Source organism: Paralichthys olivaceus, chromosome 16 (genome assembly GCF_024713975.1).
Source record: "Paralichthys olivaceus isolate ysfri-2021 chromosome 16, ASM2471397v2, whole genome shotgun sequence".
In the NCBI taxonomy this organism is placed as follows: Eukaryota; Metazoa; Chordata; class Actinopteri; order Pleuronectiformes; family Paralichthyidae; genus Paralichthys; species Paralichthys olivaceus.
Window position 1 is genome coordinate 12783912 of NC_091108.1, and position 24026 is coordinate 12807937.

At 40.2% G+C, this 24026-nt stretch overlaps 3 protein-coding genes across 4 annotated transcripts; 1 reads left to right on the forward strand and 2 right to left on the reverse strand.

Annotated features, from left to right (window-relative positions):
* Positions 1-1655: 1655 nt before the first annotated feature.
* On the reverse strand, positions 1656-12037 carry slc25a42 (solute carrier family 25 member 42). Of its 2 annotated transcripts, XM_069510800.1 has the most exons (9): positions 11667-12037; positions 9302-9364; positions 8831-9015; positions 8480-8591; positions 7824-7849; positions 7418-7584; positions 6611-6727; positions 6244-6395; positions 1656-5944 (listed from the first exon to the last, which is right to left on the reverse strand). In XM_069510800.1, exons 3-9 carry the CDS (start codon positions 8909-8911, stop codon positions 5619-5621), a joined length of 981 nt encoding a protein of 326 aa, XP_069366901.1. In that variant the 5' UTR covers positions 8912-9015; positions 9302-9364; positions 11667-12037; the 3' UTR covers positions 1656-5618. The 2 variants fall into 2 exon arrangements, with proteins under 2 accessions (XP_069366901.1, XP_069366902.1); XM_069510801.1 differs by lacking the exon at positions 9302-9364.
* Positions 12038-12224: 187 nt separating this feature from the next.
* On the reverse strand, positions 12225-15936 carry armc6 (armadillo repeat containing 6). Its single transcript, XM_020099295.2, has 8 exons — positions 15757-15936; positions 15415-15556; positions 14534-14619; positions 13881-14451; positions 13631-13776; positions 13421-13552; positions 13149-13286; positions 12225-13054 (listed from the first exon to the last, which is right to left on the reverse strand). The coding sequence occupies exons 2-8, from the start codon at positions 15533-15535 to the stop codon at positions 12842-12844; spliced, it is 1407 nt and encodes a 468-aa protein (XP_019954854.2). The 5' UTR covers positions 15536-15556; positions 15757-15936; the 3' UTR covers positions 12225-12841.
* A 718-nt stretch (positions 15937-16654) lies between these two features.
* mau2 (MAU2 sister chromatid cohesion factor) lies at positions 16655-23773 on the forward strand. The gene is made up of 19 exons (XM_020099052.2): positions 16655-17065; positions 17261-17278; positions 17426-17491; positions 18045-18140; positions 18231-18325; positions 18419-18446; positions 18555-18710; positions 18794-18940; positions 19038-19128; positions 19218-19321; positions 19427-19504; positions 20174-20239; positions 20502-20585; positions 20679-20728; positions 20833-20910; positions 21021-21132; positions 21236-21326; positions 21891-22018; positions 22107-23773. The coding sequence occupies exons 1-19, from the start codon at positions 16832-16834 to the stop codon at positions 22179-22181; spliced, it is 1797 nt and encodes a 598-aa protein (XP_019954611.1). The 5' UTR covers positions 16655-16831; the 3' UTR covers positions 22182-23773.
* Positions 23774-24026: the final 253 nt, after the last annotated feature.

Sequence of the window (24026 nt, forward strand, 5' to 3'; positions counted from 1 at the left end):
GAATTATGTTCTCTGTATTTTATTAAAAGAAAATATAAATTGTCAGCTATTGTAAAATTATGTATATAAAGAAGAAAAAACAACATACTAGCATGTCAACTTATTCAATCAAATAATATAGATCATGGTTTAAAAGAAAAGAAAAAGGAAAAAAAAAGGAAATGAAAAGTTAAGGGGAGGAGGGAAAGGAAAGGAATGGAATCGCAAAGAAAATAAATGAATGGAAAATGCTCGTAATTTAAATTTGTTTTATGTGTTGATGGCAATGTCACATAAAAAAATAATATTCAGCCATGAATAGATTAATGTTTCGAAATCACTTTATTTTAATTTTTTTTTAAAACGCTTCATCGGGAAATTAAGTTTTGAGGACAAATTTTAAATGAAAAAAAATTAAATGAAAGAAACAACAGAGTGAGAGTGAGAGTGAGAGAGAGAGAGAGAGAGAGAGAGGAGAGAGAGAGAGAAAGGAGAGAGAGAGCCCTCATCTGAATAGATGCAAATTGGCTCAGCCTCCGCCTGGCATCTTGCCAAGTATCTATAGCAACCACATCCTCTGACAGCATACATCCCTCCCTCCTTCTCTCTCTCTAATTAGTCCTCTATCTTCCCCACAGCTCCTTTCTTCCTCTGCTCTGTTTTTCCTCCAACATTCCCAGAAATCTTTGCACAAAGAATCCACTCTGAGGTTTCTGTCCTGTTAAAACATAAAGACCTGAGTCGGGTCAATAATGTTTCTCAGCCGTCAATGAATTAAAAATCCTCATTGTTTTATTTTCATTAAATCTAGACTGAAGTAAATCTGGTGTCAGACGCTGATTATTCAATAATATGATCCAGTAAAATAAGATCACTCTTGATGGTTGGTTGTTTCCTTCGTCAGCTTCACGTGTTCACGGTCAAGTTCAGAGCGCCGCTGGGCCTCAGGCCTGAGCTGCTTCTGCTGCAGCTCAGCACTCAGAGTGGGGCTGCAGCGCCACCTGTCCGTCACAGGAGTAACTACAGTGCTCCACTCGTTCGTGAGGATGGAGCGTCCTCCACTGGTCATTGATTGTCACTACATATGAGTCCAGTGTGCACAAAGGCAACAAAATAATAAATGAACTAAGAAAGATCAGGATGAATGGAAAACACATAAAAAAACGACAATTTATTGATAGCCAATACATAAATAATATTATATTATGTGTACTCATTGATTCTATTTATGAATTTCTATATAAGTTCATACAGAAATATTTTTTTTATCTATATTTCTTTTTATGTAAATACAGAAACTACTACTCATCTGTGTAGAGATAGATCGATAGATCTGTATTGTAAGCATGATTTATATTCAAAATTTACATAATAATAAATTAGACTATATTTTGACCTGTATTCATCTGTAGGTTACCATCTATTAAATCTAAAAAATATAAATTAAATTACATTTTACTTGAATCATACTTTTTGGAGTTTCCTTTTTTTGTCAGAATAGAAGTAAGGTTTAAAAAAAGGTATCAATCACCTGAAAGTCGCTCTTACAATGATTAGCGTCCTTGAGTCTCACACTGAATATTTTGTATTTACAGTTTAATTCCAATAAAAAACTACTCCACAGACACAAACACAAACCATTTAGAGCCATGGAAAACAGTGAAATGATAAGAAAGTGTTGTTAACATCTAGTTTATTTGAGAATTTGATATTTCAAAACGTTCCTACAGATTGACCATGAACACTACAGACTGGACATGGGGTGTGGTATTAGAAGGTACGTTTACATTCAGTTGGCACAAACCACTGGGATTTACAAGGCAGACATTATATCACTGCTGCACTGAAACACAAACATACAAGATGATCTGCTGTAACATGTCAATACAGTTGCATTGTACATCAGTGTGGGATTACCCAAACAATTTGCTTTTATCAGTGCAAATAAAATGACAAGTTGGCAGTTTGTTGTTGTAGTGTGTCAGTCAGTATTTCATCTCATTAAGCCACTGTCAGGTTCTTCACAAAGATCATACTTTTATTTTGAAACAAATACTAAACATAAAACTTTTTGGCATTTAATGATTGTCTAGGTTTGTTAGACTCTCTCTATAATATTATATTTCATCATGTGTTTACAGGTACGTCAGTGGGGAGTTAAAAACATTGCAATTCTCTTCACAGTTTACCACTGAAATCAAGGTACAAATGAAATCATCCCTCAAATCAGTTCCAAAAGGTTTGAAATTGTTTTCATTGCATTCCAACCAATACGCAAGGCAGCGTTTTAAGTTTTACAAAATTCCCATACGAAAACTACACCTGAAGTTTTACATTCAGTCACATTAACCATCACAACACCTGCTGCTTCTTCAATACTTGAGTAACTTCAAACCCCAAGGCCAGAAAATGGAAGCAACCTTCAGAAAGGTGAGTAGGAGTAGCTCAGTCGGAGTAAAATCATCACTATTCCTTGCTAGGCACTTAAGTGTCAGTAACTGTCCTTCACTCGGCATTCAGGCATTGTATACTTTTCATCCAACGCTTGGAAACATCGGTTCAGAACATGTGTAGGTTTCCACCCGTCTTCTACCTAAACGTATAGTTACACATATTTTCCTCCTGCTACCTAAGGTAACAACTAAAGATAAAAAAAGACTAAACTTGCATCAACTGCTTCTTTGTTAAAGTTTGCTGATGCAGTCTGGTTAGTTTCACGCATCACCTCAACGCTACATTTCTCCTAAACCTGATTCATTGGTCAATGAGAAAAACAACCACAGCATCAATGAACAGAGAGGTAAGCGGGGAGGAGAGGATGCTGGTCAGACAGACGCAGGTTAGAGGAGGGTTGTGATTGAATGAATTGGGGGTGAACAGAGCTGCTGAATAGAGCAGGGTGTGAAATTTTAACATAAATGTAGCCTGAGCAGCGAGTATCGAAAAGGGTTGAGTACCAAAGGTAGGTCTTCAGTTTTGAACTGAAGTTAGTGTATTGACATGAGCCCAAAACAAACATCAGTTGATAAATGGTCTGGCTAATGGACAAAATAATTGTTTTTTTACTTTAAGGTGATTGAACTTTTCAAAAAGTCTGGGAAAAAAACACAATATTTGCTGATTAAATATTTGCAAACGCAAAGTGTAACCTTTTTCTTTCAAAACGTATTTTAAAACATATTCATATTCTGAGGTATTTGTATGATGGTAAGCAATGTTAAGGCATTGCTCTGGACTTTAGTAAATATTAAAGTATTTTCTCTGGTGAATTTTTGGAATAATAAATTATAAAAGTGATCATTTATGTAGCCCTGGTAAAGAGTTAAACAAATGTTGTACTTTTTTCTAAAATTGAATGTTGAGTTTCAATCAAGATCTTCACACGTGTTTGAAAGAGAAAACTTTCTGCTTTAAACTTCCTGCCCTCTGCTCCACTTGGCTCAACCACTCTCCCTCAGTGGTTAAGGTCTAAGTATAGAAACTATTGACACTCCTCAACAACTGGAGCCCTGCATCAATACTGCTGAAACTCAAATACCCACAAATGAATGTGCTGAGGGAAAGTACAATAGAGAATTGTACTGAATCATACCTGTAACAAAACGAGCTCTTCACTGTGTGTGTGCATATTTCCAGTCAAGTTTTCATTCCAGCAGCAAATACTGATCTACACTGTGAGTCCACACAAACCGCAAGTTATTATTTCAATGACCTTTTCAAATCGGAACCGGTGTCTTGTCAAGTTTTACACAAAACAAGCTTGAAATTGCAGCAAATTCATCATGAGACAGAGGCTTCAGACAACATTTGCATACTGTATATGGAAGTCAAATGTTAATTCATCTGAAACAATATCAACAAAATACCAAAGATTAAAAGAAACACCTCTTACAGTGCTACTACAATATTGAGACATTGTAAACTTCATGTATTCACTGCAGGGCTGTACACGTGTTCCTCTACTGTTTAAATGATCACAGGTCTGTAAAATGACCCATCAAACTGTCTGATGTGCATGACTTGAAACTACATGTCTGATAGCTGATATACTGAACAGAGCCACGTCTGTATAATCACGTTTTGATACGTCAGACAACAAAACCATCAATCACATTTGAAAACAATGTAAAAGCCTATGATATGATCAATTAAAACTCAATTAGAATGGCACTCAGTTGAGCACATAGCTCCACCAAGGGCTCTATCACACTATGTTGATAGAAGTGATAAAAAATATTCCTGGATCTGCTGCTTGGTCTGCATTTGGCCAAAATGTATTAACATACAGTGGCAGAAAACTTCCTACCCCCATCCGACACCACATGTGAATCTGCCGCTACATCCAGATTTCCACACCCAATTCCACAAACTCAAAGATGGCGTTCGCCTCCATATTTTTTCTCCCACGACTTATTCCCTGGGAAAGTGGTGAAAATGTCAGAAAACGTTCTATCTCTCAATGTTAAATAAAGTGATTTAAGAAACATTCCTGGATCTGTCTCTTTGTCCGAATTCAAACCAACATTTAATGGTTCTTTCTTGGCCCATGTTGGCCCATCCTTTCACCAACTTTGTGGAAATCCGTTCAGTACTTTTTGTTTTCTGCTACCAATACAAACAAAGAAACCAACCAACAAATAAACAAACTGAGAGGGGTGGAAACATAACCTCCTTGGCAGATGTAATTTATATCTTTTGGCACTGGCATAAAATATAGGTCATGTCTGGTGTGAGTGCAGAAGCTTAACTCCAACTAAAAGTCTGCAAATTAAGTTTCACTTAAAGATACTTGACTCAGAGATTTAAACAACTTCAACTCAAACAACAACAACTCACTATTCGACGGCAGTAGAGATGCTGTGCTTACATGTACTAACATCACTAACATCATATAATCTTTGAAGTAGCTCACACCCTAACCTTTGGTATAATTCCATAAAACAGATGTACACACATCAAAACAAATCTCAAGAGGGCACAATTTACCCTTATCAAACCAAATGTATGTTAAAAGTCAGTAGGAAATGCATTGCATTTGAAAGTGTCAGTTTGTGTGTGTGTGTGTGTGTGTGTGTGTGTGTGTGTGTGTGTGAACCTCTGAACTGGTCCACAAGGGGCACGGAGCATGATGACCTATGAGCACCCACACACATAAAATCACTGAGCATATTGCACTTAAATGTACACAACAATATTGTGTACAGGTACCCAGTACCATGTAGGGCTGGGCGATACGGACAAAAATCTTATCACAATCACATTTTTCATTTCAGTCGATATCGATATGTATCACGATATAAATCAAGTCACTATATCTGTCATTTCTGCTTCAGATGGTAAAAGAGATTAGTGCCATGACCTGTCTTCGTGGGAACGGGCTTTCATCTTTTATTTCTATCGAGGAAACTTTTTTTTTGTGATAATTATCTTTATAGATTTATCGCCCAGCCCTATTAACAGCCTTTACCCTACCTCACACCTACAGGGACTCCACAGCCTTTGTTCACACATAAGGGAGAGACACATTCATAGTACCCATACATCCTGAGCCCGTGTTTCTCTTTCTTGCCCCACTTTGTTGCTCTTCAGGGGGCTCATGGGGATGCTGTTCAATCCCAGTTTTCCACTTCGATTTGCTATTATCGAGAGGTGTAGCCCATCTGATGCAGCTTCCTCAGGAGAATCTGAGTAAGGTCAAACGTGGTAAAGCTGATCCCCACTGCAATAGGCCCTTTCACCCAGTTCATGCTGAGACCTTTGTAGAGTCCACGGATGACCCCCTCCTCATACACAATCTCCTTCATGGTGCCCAGGATGGTGCCGTATGTGTGACCTGTGACTCCTGCAGTCTGCATGCGCCGTCGTACCACATCCAGAGGGTAAGATGCCGACTGGCCAATGAGACCCGCACAGGCTCCAAATGACAGGCGCTCATACGAGTAGGGGTGTGGGCGGCCGCTGCGTTCTACAAGGGAGAGGAGGTTGTAAAGGAGTGCAATTCAATAAAAAAAATTCACATATACAACATAAACATTAAAGCCGCTTTCAGACAACAGATAATCTCTTGATATTATCCAGAGGGGCTTTATGTGAGAACGCAAATGTCCAATAAAGAGGCTGCAGAGATTTTCTGTAGTTTCTCCTGCCAGCCCCCCAGTAAAAACTCCAGAGAATGTCCGTAAACTTGGGTCCGGACACTCTCTGGAGTTCATGTCTGAAAACAGCTCAAGTGAAAAATAAATGGAGTTAGTGTTATTGCATTACCAGCATGTAACTTCTTCAGTGTCTCATAGGTAAAGAAGCTGAGGCCAGCATAGGGAACTACACCCAGTATGGTGGGTGCAAAACCTCGATACAGCGTCTTCAGGCCTTCTTCTCGAGAAATCCGCACAAACACATGCAGGATATTACTGTACCTGAAACAAAGGATAAAAATACTACGTTTGAAAAGTGTTTATTGTACTTGGATAAAATTGGGTGAGGTGTTGTGCAACAAAAGACTTTTGGACTCTAGCATCCAGGTTTGCAACATGAACAAAAAGAAAGAAAAACATCCATCATGTTTGGCTAGTGTCAGTGTAAGAGCCCTAATATTCACTGATGATGTGTTTTAGCAGTTACATATACTTACATTTCCTTTGGTGTTACGGCCATCCTAGCTCGCACCATGTCCAGAGGATAGGTCAGCATGGCTGCCGTGGTTCCAGCCATAGATCCGGCCAGTAACCTTGGTAATGGAGGCAGGGCTCTGAAACAGCAAATGTGCATCAATGTTGAGTTTTTTACACTTCAGATGTCATGAAGAAAATCGTTTTGTCAACATAAAATGTGATGGTTGATTAAACCCCTAATAACTCATCAGTTCCTCAAGATTACAGGGGGGGGGTTTCCATTGAACTCAACACCATTTACAGATTTAGTGTTTGCGGATCTATAAATATGCCCCATCCCAATCTCCACCTGCTCACAGCTGCTCGCCTGTAGCCTGATGGTGCTCATCAATCATGCTGCTTGTTTTCCCCTTTGGTAGATACTGTTAATCGCACGTCTAGTTGTCCAGACATACACATTTGAACCAGAGACCAACTCAGAAGAAAAGGAAGAACAGCAAACTCTACATCTCTACCTTAGCTTATTAAGGTTGCAAAATACTGAGTTACTAGCATTACCTGCAGCTTCTCCAGGAATGCTATGGTGAAAGGATATGGAAAACCCCATCCTACAAGTTGACAGAAATGGTTCCTTAGGTATGTGTCATCTGAAACCCTAACTGTCTAAGGAGGAATTCTCAGCCATGATGCTGACTGTGTATTCTGCTAATGATGTGTCTAGTATCATAAAAGAAACGACATAAAAACTTGATTTTCATCAGAGGTGGGTCTTAATCAAGACCAATCAGAACTTAGTAGTAAATCTCAGAGTATAAACTGACACTTACTTGCCCTGAAAGCCATAGTAGCTGCCCAGCTGCCTCTTGTACTGCTCATGAGCACAGAACTGGATGGCAGCGTAAGGAATGACTCGCACCATGGTGGCAGAGTTTCCCCTCCATAGACTGAAGAAGCCATCCTTTAGGTAGGTGCGGTATATCAACCTGTATGCCTCCTGTAAGTCAGTGTGTACACATAAACACATACTTTACATTCTTAGATGGAGCGGATAATAGGTTTGTTTATGGCACAAATCTGCATGTATGTGTCTGCAAGTTCTTTTATCAGTTAATTAATGAAATTAAGAAACTATGTTAACTACAGTGGATGTGAATCAATTTATCCCATGTGACTAGGAAGCAGTTAATTGTTTTAATAAGCAACTGACATAAATTTTCCCTAAACCAAACATACCTTGGCAGAGAATCGTGCCGAGGACACTGAAAAACAAACGTACAATATAAATTACATACCCAGGGTATATTTCAAACAACAACAACAAAAACACACTTCATAGAATTCACACAGTATAAACTGTAGCTATGAAGTAAAAATATGAAGCCTAGATGGTGCTCGCTGTTGCTGTCATTGAGTGCATCTTCCAACTTTTCTAGCGCCCGATGGATTAAGCTCTCTGTGAACATGTCTGTCTCTGTGCTTTCACATTTATGTCATTTATGAGGGCACACAGAGGGAGGGAGGGATGGTTGGTGGAGATAAGACATTCTTCAAAGAGGAAGCTATGGAAAAACCTCCATGACTGGTTTGTCAAGCACACACAAATCCGGGGCATTCCTCCTGCAGGAAGCAAGCCAGTGTCAAAACTGTTTTGTTTACATTCTTTGCCTTTCTTTGGTGATGTTGTATTTTTATCAGCAGTGACAGCTATTGTTTCGGTGAAGACTGCATGGAGCATAAAAGGTAAAGGCGTTGTGTTATTGTCACAGTAGGTGCGCACAATGACTAATCTGTCAAAGGTAACTAAACAGGGTCAAGGATATAATTCTGCGTCACTATGTTGGGTCGTTTGTAATCTTAGACTGTTTCAGCTCAACATGCATTCAACTTACCTTGGAAGATGATTTTAGTCCTGTCCAATGGAGCAACAGCTGTCTTGGCCAAAGCTCCTGCTACAGCTCCTGAGAAGAGCGAGTTGAGGATAGACCGAGTGTGCTTCAGGCCCTGCTCAGAGATGGAGGAATTGCTTTTAGGGTCACCAACACGAACAGATTGAATCCTGTGACACTGCATCCTCACATGCACAAACGTGTTTAATATGCTGTTGATCATTAAGCTGGCTTTCCAATTGGATAATGTTAATTGAGCAAATACAAAATAACAATTACAGTCCAATTCACAGATTAAAACTGAGCTACAAAGCAAAAAATAAATAAAGAGTGTAAAGTAAAATGTTAGCTCACTTCTGACTGACTGGAGGAAGCCAGCGGCAGCACTTCTCCCTGTGTAAGAGATGCCCGTTGTTCCTGGACGCCATTCCCCATCCCCAAGAACTACGCACAGCTGTCACTGAGCGCGATCATGAATTCAACCACAGGAGGGGCGGCGACACCAGGCACTGAGAGCTATGCAGTTGATGAGGAGAGACCTGAAAGAGAAACAACAGTCCATTTATATGCAATTTCTAGCTGAGCAAGACATTCCAGTGGCTTGGTTTTGACACTTGAAACTTTACGGGCATTCAGTCATGTATGACTATAATATACTGCAAGCATTGTCTAAAAATCAAGATCATTTGATTTTAAACACTGGAGCTGCTTCATCATGTTCTCTATTGTACCAAGAAGTCTGTTCTAGTTTTTAGCAAGTAATGACTGACAGAATGTATCTTTCAACAAGAAACTGTTAATACACATCCTTGAGTAAATGGTTACCTGGAGAATAATCCAGCTGAGCTTCACTGACTTCCACACCCACGAAAGCCGTCTCAGCAGGAACTTAACAAAACAAAAAATACAAGAACACCATTGACAAGTGTCCTTTGCTAGAATGGCAGATTACAGTGTTGCCACACCTTTGTACAATCACAACAGTCTCAGAGCAAGACAAACAACCCAATGTCACCACCCTGACCAAAAGAAAACATGTCTACTATGTTTTTCAATGAGCTAATCATTGTATCAGACAAATCAGCTATTCATGTAACCTTTAACCTTGATAGGCTCTCTGGTTGATTGTTAAAGAAACCCCCAAAACAACTGAATCTGTGTTCTGAATTTTGTAAATAAGCTTTCAGGTGTTTTTTTAACAGTAAACAACAAATATGATTGAATGTAGAGCCATGAAATTATGTCATCCTTAGTTTTAATACGTCACTAAATTGGTATTATACAGCATCACAACTGGTGACTATTAAATAATGAACATTTGTTAAATAATCACATATTATTTGGAAAAGATCCACTCAGAAATCCCAGAGTTCAAGGAAGTGAACAGTGAGGAGAATCAAACAAAGTGAGATGGGGTGAGATTGTCGAGAGACAAGTGAGCAAACGGGGAGTCTGCGGAAAAGCCATGTTGTCAAGGGCAACCAATATTGGCATAGTAACAATAGGGATTCAAGCCAAAACCTCAAATGACCATTCTAGTCCTCTTTCACCTCACCCACTGTTCTTACCCACAGTCCATCCCTCACCCCTCCCTACAGCCCCCTTTCCACTGCATATCATTTTACAGTTCCTTGTTCCTGACTGCCAGCTCTGATTGGTCGCCTCACTTGTCATCTGTTATTCAATACCACATTCCCATGCTTCACACACAGCAGTGTCCCTGTGGATTAATAGTGTTACATACACAGCGATGTCTTCTTGTGAACTGAGCTGTTTTTTAAGAAACGAGTGTGACTAACGTGTCCTTTCAACTGGGTTACCTAATGACCATTAGTAAAACACCAGTATTCCAGGAAACTGTGGTGTTTCAGAATGGGTTAATATAAATAACAACTGACAGTCACTATTTATATGTGTGTGTTAACTTGGGTTGGGCAATATGTCCAAAATAATACAAGATGAAAAACATTCATGTCAGTAAACAAATACTTACAAATAGATTAATCATGTGTTATACCTCCTCATTGTGCTTGCCAGATGTAAAAGCATTACAATGATATATATTGGAATTTTTTTTATATTGGTATTGATAACAATTGTATTGCAATACTTATTATCCCATGTCTGTTTGTTGGTTTTTGAGTAAGATGACACAAAAAGTAGAGGGTGGATTACCATGAAACTTGGCTGAAGGACAAAGTATTGGTCAGGGAAGAACCCAAAACATTTGAATGCAGATCCCAATCAGAAGATGCTATAGAGATTGTTTTTATCACTTTGTTTATAATTTTCTAGATTGATCCTTTTTCTTCTTTTCTCAGATAATAATTTATACATCTTGATGAAAGGCAGGAGTGTTTAAGGGGCCAATACTTATGAATGTGTGTGATTTTGTGCAGATCAAAATTAAAATTCAGATGTAGTGAATTTAAAAGTGGTTTTATAAGGGGACTTCTGGGTGAGAGTGCCATTCTAGATTCTAATGTTTTATTTCTCAGTTCTATTGGAGATACAAGGTGAGTAACATGATAAAAAAGACTAACCAATTCATTTTTAATGAACAGCAACACAAGAAATGCTACATTTATTTATAATGAATTTTAAGGTCTGCTCTAATCATATGTGTGTTGTGTGGATTACTTTGTCAATAAAACCAGTTCATTAATACAGAATGAGGAAACGGTGCTCATCTTCCATATGTTTATATATCCCAACAGGTTTTATCATGATAAGAAAGAGAGAGGACGCAAACCATCACCTTCTACATTAATGTTTAATAAATGAGTTAAATAATACAATTACTGAATTAATCTTCTGTCCATTTACTTTTGACAGAACCCATGGCTGCTGTTGAAATGAAGGATATAAGATCTCCTCGGGATTGTGTGTACCTCATGGTCGTTTCACTGTGTTTGTTTTGTAATGGTTTTGTAACAGCCTTGTTTTATAAACGGTATCATTTACCTTCTAGTATTATTGCTAGTCTTCTGATTGTAAGTCAGGATTGTTTGCATTAAACCGGAGATTGTATAGACACAATCACAGCAAGGTTACAGTTTAGTAAAGAATTGCACATTCATGAATGATTTAACAGTCTCCAAGCTTCTCTCTCCACCAGATCTGACCAAACTTACCCTCTCACAAACAAACAGCCACGGTCTGAACACTGATCTGTCAGTGGTTCTCTTACCTCACACAGTCTGACACCAGCTCAGACACTGGTGATCTCCTGGTGCGTGAATATCCCGAGTTATTCCAGTTAGTGCGGTTAACGGGTTCTTGTTCCTAAGTTAGCCAAATACCAGGTTCAGTATCGTGAGCTAGCTGTTAGCTTCCCCGCTACACTAACGTTATTATTACTCTAGAAATTCCCTTGAGTCGCCATTAAAAATAAAAACAAAACGATGTCTCGCGGCGCTAAACGCAGCTTCTTCTACACCTGCAGGAGATTCGTTAGCCCGACAGACTCCGGGGGACTGACACCGTCCATGCTGCTCCTACAGCTGCTGTCACCGCTGAACGTTAGCTCCGCCACACCGAGGTCCGACAAGGACAAGCGCCCAGGCATTGTGGGAAATGGAGTCCGAGGGGAGGCGTGCCTGGATAGGTCGGTTACGGGGGCGTGAGCAGGAAACTCCCCAGAGTTTAAAAGCTAAGTGATTAGATGGATAAACTAGTGATTATAAAAAAAAATACACTGGAAGTTCATTTAGACCCAGTGCATCATGATATGCACACAGCCACACAATAATGTAAAGGTTGAGTTTTATCATAGTCATACAGAATACAACGTCATCCATGATTGGTTTAAACATCAGAGATTTCAGTTTTACACAGTAAGAATTCTTTGACAAACGAAAAACGAACAAAAAAACTGAAATGTTTTGTTATAGTGCACATATAAGGCATTTAATACATTTCAAAGTTCCTGTCAACATGGGGACGCATTCTGCACAAAACAATGCAGTTACAGTGTTTGCATTGCAGCAACACATTTCTTTACCCAACTTTTGAAAATGAATAATGTAGATATAAAATTGGACTTAAAACATTTTAACAAAATATTAATAGCAAATAAGACGAGTACATCAGGATTACAATGACATTTTCCTATATCAAAAACAGAAAAAGGACTGGAGAAATAACATTTGAATATGTTTTAATATCGATGCGTGTGGGACAGGTGACTGCACTGCTCACAAGCGTTTTCTACAATAACTACTTTGTACAAATGTGTCTAGCAAGGTAGGTGCATCTGTTTGCTTTATAAGTATACATTCTGATTCTGACATTTCACCCTCTTAAAAATGTATTTCAGGCAAACTCATTGTGGGTGGAGGTGTTCAATGATGCTCTTCTCTTCTTTCAGTTGGTGAGGCTGCCATGTTTCCCAGTCCACAGCTCTCGCAGCTCCACCTGGCATCCCAGATCTCTGAGGGCTGCTTTACCCACATCGCCACAGTCCTGATGGGTTTTCACTGCCTGAATTATCAGAGCCTCTGCTCCCATATCCAGGATTGGTTGTGTGTAGTTTTGCATGCGTGCAACCAAGTTTCTCAGAAGCATACAAGCCTGTTTCTGATCATAAAGAAAGGAAACAGAGACAGAGTTAGCACAAAGTCACAGGGCATCTTACAAGTGAGCATATCAATTAATAATGACCGCATATTACCTGCACATTTACAGCATCAGTATGTGCCTTCATGGCCTCCACCGCAGCCAAGGCACCTCCATTCTCCATGATGGTTTTGCAGTTGTTTGGTTTACGCAAAGCAAGGACAGAGAGGCATGCACAGCTATTTTCACACACCTACAAGAAAACATGGACGAATGTTTAAAAAGATTGCAGATTTAAATGTATTTTACATAACAAAAAAACAACCTGTGATTAAAAATGTTTTTTATGAGTCTATATCAAATCCATAAGTATGACATTTAACTCACAGCTGAGTTGCACATGTGTCTGTTCATGGCGATAACAATGAGCTGGACGCCTCCTGCATTAACAACAGCGTCTTTCACATCATCATTTCCTGCTACGGCTTTTATTGCGTTAAGGACCTGCCGAACCAACTCCTGCAAGAGGAAAACCAGTTCAGTTAGTGGAACATGGAAGTTGAATCAGTTTGTATCCCTTGTTTTTTTGTACAATACCGCTGTCTCATAGCTGTCTGCAAGCAGCGTCATCATGAATTTCAATCCCCCCAGGTCACAGATGTCTTGACAGAACTCGTTCCTCACAGCCAGACGGGACAAGGTTGCACAGAGCTCAGTCAGAACAGAAGAATTATCAGGGTGAGCTGTGAGGGAGGAACGTGACAAAAAAGAAATTACAATCATGAGATCAGAACATGGTAGTTTACGTTATAAAGATAACCCCTTCAAATAAACCAGCCATTCTTACCTTTTGAAGCCTCAATTAAGACCTTCAGTCCATTGTGCTCGAGAACGATACTCTTGGCATGTTCATGAGCATTCCCAAACGTAACTCGGACATCATCATCAAAGGTCATGAACCTGAGAGCTGCAGAGGCCTCCTTCACCAGCTCTGCGCATCCAATATGTTGTTTGACGGCAGTGGTCAGCAGGGGCAGGACTCCGCCTTTTACCAAATCCTGCCTGTTCTGTTCATGCTTCAAACTGCAGTGACGCACAGCGCAGATGGCTACACGTGTCACAGAGGAATCTGCCTGGTACTTTTTAAGGGCGTCCAAAAGAAACTGCTGGCCCTCCGCATCCAACAAGTCCGGCTGTCCATCTGTCAGTGCAACCAGAGCGGAGAGAGCTGCCAGCACTGCCTCCCGCTCCTCCAAACTCTTTTTGCAGTAGCAGAGGATGATGGGATAGGCATCTTTTTGGGCAGCTAGGTACCTTTGGGCAAATCCAAGGGAGCACTGCTCAGTGAAGCATTTTATGTCTGATGTCAATTCCATCACTTCAGAAGAGTCTTTTCCAATTCGGAGCGAATCCAAAGCCTGCAAGTGAAATAGTAGATTTTTTACAAGAAATACTTTCAAGATAAGCAGCATCCTGTTCACCAAACATGCCAGGGCTGACCTGTAAGACCTCATGTGTTCGCTCTCCTTGTTTCTCATCAGATGACGCAGTGGGTACAGCTTTTACTATGTAACTGAGGTCCACACCTGCATCCAAAGAGGAGAATAGGGTTAATGTGTTAACACACAATACAATATCAAGACTAGGAAAGAATAGGTTGAAAAATAAACATAATTAACAAATAAAAGGCAACTACCAACTCAAAAGTGTACAATGAAAATGACATGTGAAGGAAGCCGGCAGGAGTGTGAGACCATACTCAAAACTGCACGCTTAGTGGAAAATAATAAAAATTAGAATGTCAATATCCAATTGAGCTCAATGCAGTCTGATATTGTGTGTAGGTCACTCAGTCAATATTGACATCTCCAGTTTATTAAAATATGATGGAGATAAATTATTAGTTTTTAATACTCCATCCACTTAAATCCCCCTAAATAGTAGATCTGTGTGTGTGAGGCCACTGAGGGAGTTTAGATTAACTTTAGTATTCATTCCACAACTGTTGTCATTTTAGAATACAAGCAATTCAAAGAACTGCAAAAACAGATTCTTTTTATTTGTTTTGTGTTCGTTTGCCTTTACTTAAGACTCATAGGTCCATATCAGTATGAAAAAAATAAAATTAATAATTACAAAGTGTGATACAATCATCACACTTTAAAAATCCTCGGGGATTCAAAATACACAAACATTTGTTGCAGTGTTTGACCAGGCGAGTGTGGTCTCAGTTCACGTTATTCCAATATGTACATTAACATCAGACCTCAAGGCACCAGTGTGCTGTGTCACTGGAGACCACGCCTCTGCCATGATCAATAATTTAGCAGATTTAATGATCTGTCCATCGTTGATACACGAGTCGTCTCTGTAACATTTACCCTGAGACTCGAACTGCTCCACAGCTTCCCTCAGGGCCTCGTCAGGCTCCATCTCGAACTCCTCCGTGTTTTCTTTGACAACGGCGTCAAACGTCTCCTGCGTGATCCTGCGTCTCGCCATCTCGCCTCCTTGTTTTACAGCCTGAAAGGACGCGTGACCGAGGAGATGTCAAAAGATGAGACAGACAGCTAGTGCTAGCTGCAGTTAGCATGTGGATGTTGCCCTGACTTGTCTCCTGGTGTTGACTGTGGCTGCTGACATGCACAGTGTCCTCTGCGTAAAGTTATTTGAATGTTTCCGCTGAATAAAACGACGTCAAAGACACAAGTGTATTCACGTACCTGCTACCACCGCCCAGTGTCACACTGCACCACTGTTATGAATGAACCGAACACCGCTGCCGATTTACGCATTTTACGTAGCGAATTGTTCAACGCGGGGCGTGATGAGGGGAAATATGTAAGTGAATAGCAAACTCCGCAAAAAGAGGTCCCACGCGTATACTGTCTCGGTTAGAACATAGACTGCGAAACTAGTTCCGGTTCTACCCGAAGTCAATGACTTCAGTATTAGCGGTGTTATAACGTGTGAATGAATGAACGCAAATAGAGAAGTCAATATGTTTTATATAAAAACAATGCACCACGTCGTTGTTGTATTTAACTTAAGGAATAACCATGGGGTTTTTAGTGAAAGCTTTATTTTACCTTGCTTTACTTCCCCTTCAAAGTAAAGGAGGTATTTGGACGCAAATAGTAATAGAATTAAGTGGATTTCGTAGAGAGAAACTCTAAATATTGATTTGATGTTGCTGTTAAGTCACTGTATTAACCGGAATGTGCGTTGGCCGAGAGAGCTCAACACACTGCAACCTAAGAAACACATACAAACAGGTAAAACACGTGCAAATTAAGAAAACATCATATATTTGACTACACAAGCAAATACTCCACTTACCGGTAGCATATTTTAATAACTTCACAAAACATTGAACTACAGACAGTTTTTTAGGATCCCCTTTAAACATTTCGTCGTTTTCGCCTTTTGCAGCGCGTTTCTGTATTTGCACGTGTTTTTTTTCTATTTGCATGTGTTCGCAGTGAACGCCAAGAGTAACTACACTTTAGTGAGTTAAGAAGTGAGTAACTGTAAATATTCAATTGATGTTACAGTTAATTCAGTGTATTAACCGGAACTACACAAAACGTAACACTGAATTATACATGTAAGATCTTATTTTGAAAATGCAGACCGGATGTTTATCTCTTCTACATATCTAGGCGCTGGTGGGTTCAATGGCTGAAACAGAAAACACAGGAGCTTCCACCGGCAGCTGAGGACCAGGGACCAGGGACATCAGTCCAGAGCTGAACCGGTTCCTCCTGTTGTTGTTGTTTTGACTGAGGACAAGCTAAGATGGCAGCCAGCCCAGAGGCACCGGGGCCCTGGTACCTGGCCCTGCTGGGTTTTGCGGAACATTTCCGCACGTCGAGTCCCCCGAAGATCCGCCTGTGCGTCCACTGTCTGCAGGCGGTGTTTCAGTTCAAGCCGCCCCCGAGGGTCGAGGCCCGGACTCACCTGCAGCTGGGCTCGGTGCTGTACCGCCACACCAAGAACAGTGAGCTGGCCCAGACTCACCTGCAGAAAGCGGTGAGCAGCAGAAGCAGACACACACACACACACACACACACACATATACACACACACACAAAACAATGAATCCCTGACGAATGAGTACATGTGGAACACCTCCAGTGTTTAATGCTTCTTTATCAACACACTGTCTAAGATGGTGCACAGTGTGATGCTGACTCTTAACATTTATTTTTCTGCTTCTCTCCACAGTGGCTCATATCACAACAAGTATCTTTTTTCTGAATGATTTGAGGTTACATGCGTGTTGATGTAAGGAGTGTGATATTCAGACAACCACGCACATGTTCTGTTTCAGGATTAATCTTTTGGTTTAGAAATGAGGCAGAATAAAAATCCTTAATGATTGAATGTCAGATCTCTCAATTTGAAGATGTCCAATTCGAAACAGCAAGTATTCTGTCGGAGTTCTACTGTCAACAGGTAGGTGCATCCTGTAGTTAGAATGGACCGTGAAAAGCATTTCAATTACATTCTGTTTGTGTAGTGCCCGATCACACAGGACATTTTAGCAGAACCGTCAATTCAATGTGGGTGACCATCTGTCTCGACTGGTTGTGGTGAGATGAGAGAAATGAGGGAGATAGGAGAGGTGGGTGGGGGAGCTGGAACAGTTGTGTAACCGTTATGTCTAAGCTCCTTCAGACTGGTTCTTATAATGAAAATAATAAGATTAATACTTACAGATGTAATGATTTTATTAATGATAGCAGCACCAGTTAATAGCTGTAATAATAACAATAGTTAAGTTGTGTCAGATCTGGATCCTGCAGCTCTGGAGTCAGACATACCATACGCAGAAAGAGAGGGAGGAAGGGAGGGAGGAAAAGCACAAAGTATGGGAGAAAAAAACACGTGAGGTTGGGAAACTTAAATATAATCTTCGTAATCTTAACATAAGCGTGAACTAATGTACTTTCTGCAGCAGAGATGGCTTCTTTCTGTCTTTGTAAAACTATTATCTTGTCTTTTACAGAACTTGGTGGACTCTGCCAAACCTGTTTTGCGGAAGGCCATCCAGATCTCTCAGCAAACCCCCTACTGGCACTGCAGACTGCTTTTTCAGCTGGCAGTAAGAAAATATCATGTGTTACAAACGTATTTGTATCTGATGTATGTATTTGAAGCATTAATGTGCTGGGGATCCTCCTTTCTTTCGCAGCAATTGCATGCACTGGAAAAGGATTTGGTGTCTGCATGTGACCTCCTCGGAGTTGGAGCAGAATATGCCAGAGTCATGGGATCAGAGTACACAAGGTGACAAGATCACACTGCTGCGTTCTATATCGATCTATGTTTTAATGCTTATTATCTCACATGAAATTGGATGTTCTTCTCCTTTCTCTACAGAGCTCTGTTCTTATTAAGTAAAGGAATGGTAAGCTTAAAATGTCTCTGCTATTTAAATACACATTAACATTGTATTTGTTTTGTTTACTGTTGATACAGTTCTGTCAAATGCATAAATGCATCTGTGGCTTTTCAGTTGCTGTTAATGGAGCGTAAGCTGAGCGAGGTGCATCCTCTGCTGACGCTGTGTGGGACCATTGTGGAGAACTGGCAGGGGAACCCCATTCAGAAGGAGTCCCTCAGAGTTTTCTTCCTGGTGCTGCAGGTCACACACTACCTTGATGCTGGACAGGTACGGCCGTATCTACGTGTCTCATTATTGGCATCAAATATCCTGCTAATGTCGGCTCTTTAATATCTCTATGTTGTGCTTAGGTAAAGAGTGTGAAGCCATGTCTGAAGCAGCTTCAGCAGTGTATCCAGACCATCTCCAGTCTCAATGATGATGAGATCCTTCCCACTAATCCAGCTGCTCTCTTTCACTGGCTCCCCAAAGAACACATGTGTGTGCTTGTGTACATGGTGAGATTTTGCAACAGTGCACGTAATCTTAAAAGATTGTGATTTTCTGTGTTGTGCAACTGCAACACATCTCTTTGTCTTGTCTTTATACAAAAAGGTGACGGTGATGCACTCCATGCAGGCGGGTTACTTGGAGAAAGCACAGAAGTACACAGACAAAGCTCTCATGCAGCTGGAGAAGCTGAAGAGTAAGTTTGCAGAGATCCTCTCACTGATGTTTTCCTGCTAAATGCCAGTGCTATTGAATCATCACTGATCTGTCTGAATGTGTTCAAAGTGCTGGACAGCAGCCCCATCCTGTCCACGTTCCAAGTCATCCTGTTGGAACACATCATCATGTGTCGGCTCGTCACAGGACACAAAGCCACAGCTTTACAAGAGGTGACGTGTTAAATAAGCTGTGAAAACAGAAGCCCAGATTTAATAATAACAGTTTACTCTGCAGGCTGTCTGTCTTGTTTAAGACTTTTTTTTTGTTATGTTTAGATTTCTCAGGTTTGTCAGCTTTGCCAACAGTCTCCCAGGTTATTTACAAATCATGCTGCCCAGCTTCACACACTGCTGGTAAGTCGATGAGAAAAGGAAACACAAGCTGTCTAATGGTAAAACAAATGACAAGAAGAAACATGTTTAACAATGGTACCAACATTTTCTTTGGTGCTATTAATTGTAGGTCTATAATTTGCTCTTGTATCCATTAAAATGTGCAGCAAAATTCTGCTTACACGTTTGAACATTATTTTTTTTTCTAATTAATGATTTTGTTAAAGTGTGTGTGAAGTAGAACTGCTTTTAGTTTAGTCCAAACCAAATAGAAGAAGAAAAAGAAGCGCCTCAGACGATATAATGTTTGAACGATTGGGACATTTATCTGATGCATTCAAACTAGTGTCGAGTACAGTGCCTGAAGTTAATGATGCTGGTAGTAACACGATAATGATATTACAGTGCCAACGAAATGAACAAAAACAACCAGTTCATTCAGTCACTCCGATGTCAGACACACGGCCTTCTACAAACCAATCAGTATCAAGTATGGGTAGACACAGCCCACATAGGTGATGACGACAGGACATATGTTTGTCTTACAAAATCTTAAGTCTGCTCCCTATGTTGCAACACAGATCAAATTTAACGTAACAAAGCCACAAACCTTGTTCTGGACTTTCATGTGTGAAAACACCCCCTGACAGTACGAACCATTCACACCAGTTTGCTCTTTTTCTGTATCAGGGCCTCTACTGTATCTCAGTGAACTGCATGGATAACGCTGAGGCTCAGTTCACTGCCGCTCTTCAGGTGAGTTTTACATCCTCGCGGTTTCCTCTTGTCTGTAACGTGGACCCCTCAAGTTTATCCAGAGCTTCAAAACCCAGTACAACACTGAAACAAGTTGTCTTTAATCCTTTAACTGGTCTGTTTGTGTTGGTTACTGAAAACATTAACAAGGTAATCACGTGACAGCAATAAATGTGATATTTTGAAGAAGGAATAGTTTGGGGTATAAAACTATGTGAGTTTTAAACGACTCAATCTTGTCTCTCTGTTTTCCTTCTGTTAGATGACCACGCACCAGGAGCTGTGGACGTTCATTGTGACCAACCTGGCCAGCGTCTACATCCGGGAGGGCACCAGACATCAAGAGGTCAGTTTGCTATTTCCTTCTCCTATCTCTATATTTATTAGAAGAATATATATATATTCTTATAATTGGATAATTTCCTTTACTAATCAACAGCTGTACAGTCTACTGGAGAGGATTAATCCAGATCACAACTTTCCTGTCGGGTAACTATAGAGACAATATCACGTCATAAGTTTGTATGTGACATGTTTTTTTTAACATGTAACATTTTCATAAATTTAAAATAATGGGACCTTGACTTCCTCAGCTCTCATTGTCTTCGGGCAGCAGCATTTTACATCAGAGGCCTCCTGTCTTTCTTCCAGGGACGTTACAACGAGGCCAAGTAAGAACACATGCAGGCTCTGAGCAATATATACTTATCATTATGTGTTGACGCTCTGTGCCTAGGTTTAGAATAAGATATAAGCTTTACATGTAAATTTGCTTCAACAGAAGATTTCTAAGGGAGACCCTGAAGATGTCTAACGCAGAGGATCTAAACAGGCTGACAGGTTGCTCGCTCGTGTTACTGGGCCACATCTTTTTTGTCCTGGGCAACCACAGGGTGAGGCCACACATCACCAAATACTCCATCTGCTCCACCACACACTGTGGTACTGGTGTCTTATGTGATCTTGGCTTCATGTCTGGTTCCAAATTTCCTCCAGGAAAGTAACAACATGGTGGTTCCTGCCATGCAGCTTGCCAGCAAGATCCCAGACATGTCTGTGCAGCTCTGGTCCTCCGCTCTTCTCAAAGGTACAGCTGTTACTCACACTCAAGTTCATGATCTGTTCAAACAAAACCTTTCTGGCACTCCATGCAAGTCAATTAAATAATGATTAACTGATATCAGGTGTTGGATTCACAACTTTCAATGCAATCTGCCTATTTGAAGATAAATGTATATTTTGGCCAAATGGGGGCGCAAGAGGAGGGCTTTAATGACTTCAATCTCCAGTATGTACATGTGCAGTCACTTTAAACACTATCTGATTTAGATGTTTTCTTTTGTGGTCTGATATAAAAAAAATAATAAACACAAGAACATAAATATCTACAGATGATAGGGAGGTACCACTGACATAGAAGATGCTGTAAACAATAACAGGTGATGTCCTGCCGCCTGCATGTTCTACCCATCAAGATTCAGCAATCATGCTGGGAGAGATCTTCTGTAGAGGAAGCAGAGACACCTATATGTGGTCCAGTAGTTAGATCAATACAGCACAGTGTACATTAACGGTCAAAACAAATTTGAATCAGCAAATATAAAACTGCTGCTGTGGTCATGAGTGTTCACAGTGCTCTGTTCCTGGGCAGATCTGAACAAAGCTTGTGGAAACACCATAGACGCCCACGAGGCGGCTCAGATGCACCAGAACTTTTCCCAGCAGCTCCTGCAGGACCACATCGCAGCCTGCAGCCTCCCAGAACACAACCTCATCAGTGTAAGCGCAATATCAGTCAGACAGCTTGTAAACAGTGAGTCAGCTCACCCTGTGAAAGAGAGTGATGTTGTAATGCGTTGTGTTGCAGTGGACAGACGGCCTCCCCCCCGTGCAGCTGCAGCCTCAGAATGGACCGACAACCAGCCTGGCCAGCCTGCTCTGAGATCAACACCGCACCCTGACGGGGGAGAGGAGACGCAGAAGAGCAGTTGGAGGGAAAACACAAACAGTAAAATAGTGAAATGCATTATAGCAGGGTAAGAGGAAAATTGGAAAAAGAGGGAGTACTGCACTGTGTCATCTGGCATGCTTCCATTCAGTGCATTATTTGGGGCACTGGAGCATCATGAACAGACTTTTAGTAACTGAAATTGTTTCTGAAAGCAAAGGGGTCATGGGCTCACTTTTATTACACTGGCACACATTGGAATGGTTGTAAAAGTTTGTTTTACCAGCTCTAAAAGAAAGGAAAAGTTCAGCATTTTGGGGGAAGAGGCTTTCATGCTGAGAGTTGGATGAGAATATTTCCACTCCTATGTCTGTTTGTTGAATATGAGGCCGCAGCCAGGAGACAGCTAACTTAGCATGAACACTGGAAACAGGGAAACAGATGCAGAGCCACATCCACCTTCTCATCAACTCTTGGGGAAAAAGCATGTTCCCGAAAATGTTGAACTTTTCCGCTTTAAACTTCGTCAGATTTTTGCTGCTTGTTTAGCTCATCTTTTAACTCTTTCCTGGAGGTATTTTTATTATAAACTTTATAAAAATGTGACTTAAAAAATATATTGTGTCAAATTTCCATTGCAGACCATTAATACAACTCAGTCTATTGTTGTGCATGAACCCAGTATCTGTTTGACCAGTTCTGATACACAGTATTAGTTGCAGTACATTTGGATATATAGTATATTATATATCTGCAATGGTCCTAATGTAGTGTTGTGGTACATTTGGTGTGTATTTGGTGGTTGAGCTGCACAGGTACTTAACAAATGTGAGTCTTCATGCTAAGCTGATATTGACGACAATTCAAAATTACATTAGATTTAATAACTGGAACCAGCCAGCACTGTGTATTAATGTTCCAAAGGTAAGAAAAGTGAATTTCAATGTGTTTGGAGACTGTGATGCATCAGAAAAGTAGGTGATTTGTTGACATTGCAGTTGAGTCTCCTTGCTGCTGCCTGACTGTAATTCCCTTTAGATTTTTAGCATTTCACTCTCACTGTGATGTAATGTTTTTAAGCTGTGCACATTTTGCCTGGAGTAAAGGAATTAGTACCAATAGTAATATTTCTGCTAAATAAGATTGACTGTTACCTGTTTGCACATACGTTGTTTCATGATGAAACATAAATGTTAATGTTTTTATAGGCACTTTGGAGTTATTGTATTTTTCTCATTTCAGTTCTTCCTGTTACACTAATTTCTTCCACATGAGGGCAGCGTAAAATTGTATTGACTTAATGTAGCGTTCCTTTACATCAGACGCTTTTGTTCTTTGCTGTTGATTTTCATAACTGGCATCACTTTCACTTTACAGTTACTCTATTGTAGGTAAGGTACATTTTAGTTCGACCCACTGAGGACCTCGGTACATGTTTTGTTTACTTCAAAATAAACTGCTGAGTTTGTTCCTTTGCAAAGTCTTTACTGCAACACAGTATGGCTGATATTAATTGTAAAGTATTTGTTTAAAAAAATGAATGTTTGATATTTTCCACATGTTTTATGAATAAAAATGTAAAAGTGGAATGACTTGATTATTCATACTGATTAATCCTTTAAAACTTGACAACACTCAAAGCATGAAGAGTTCATGTAGAGAGTGAATCAAGGTAATAGATACAGAGAGGTGCATGTGCTCTGTGCTGTGTCTTGATTTCACTAAATCTGACCAACTGATTTGAAATGAAACGGTTTTCAGCTGTTTATTAATATTTATGAGTTTGCCTGAGTGGAACTCTGGTGTTGAGGCTTGGTTAAGGAAAGACAGACTGCTGTG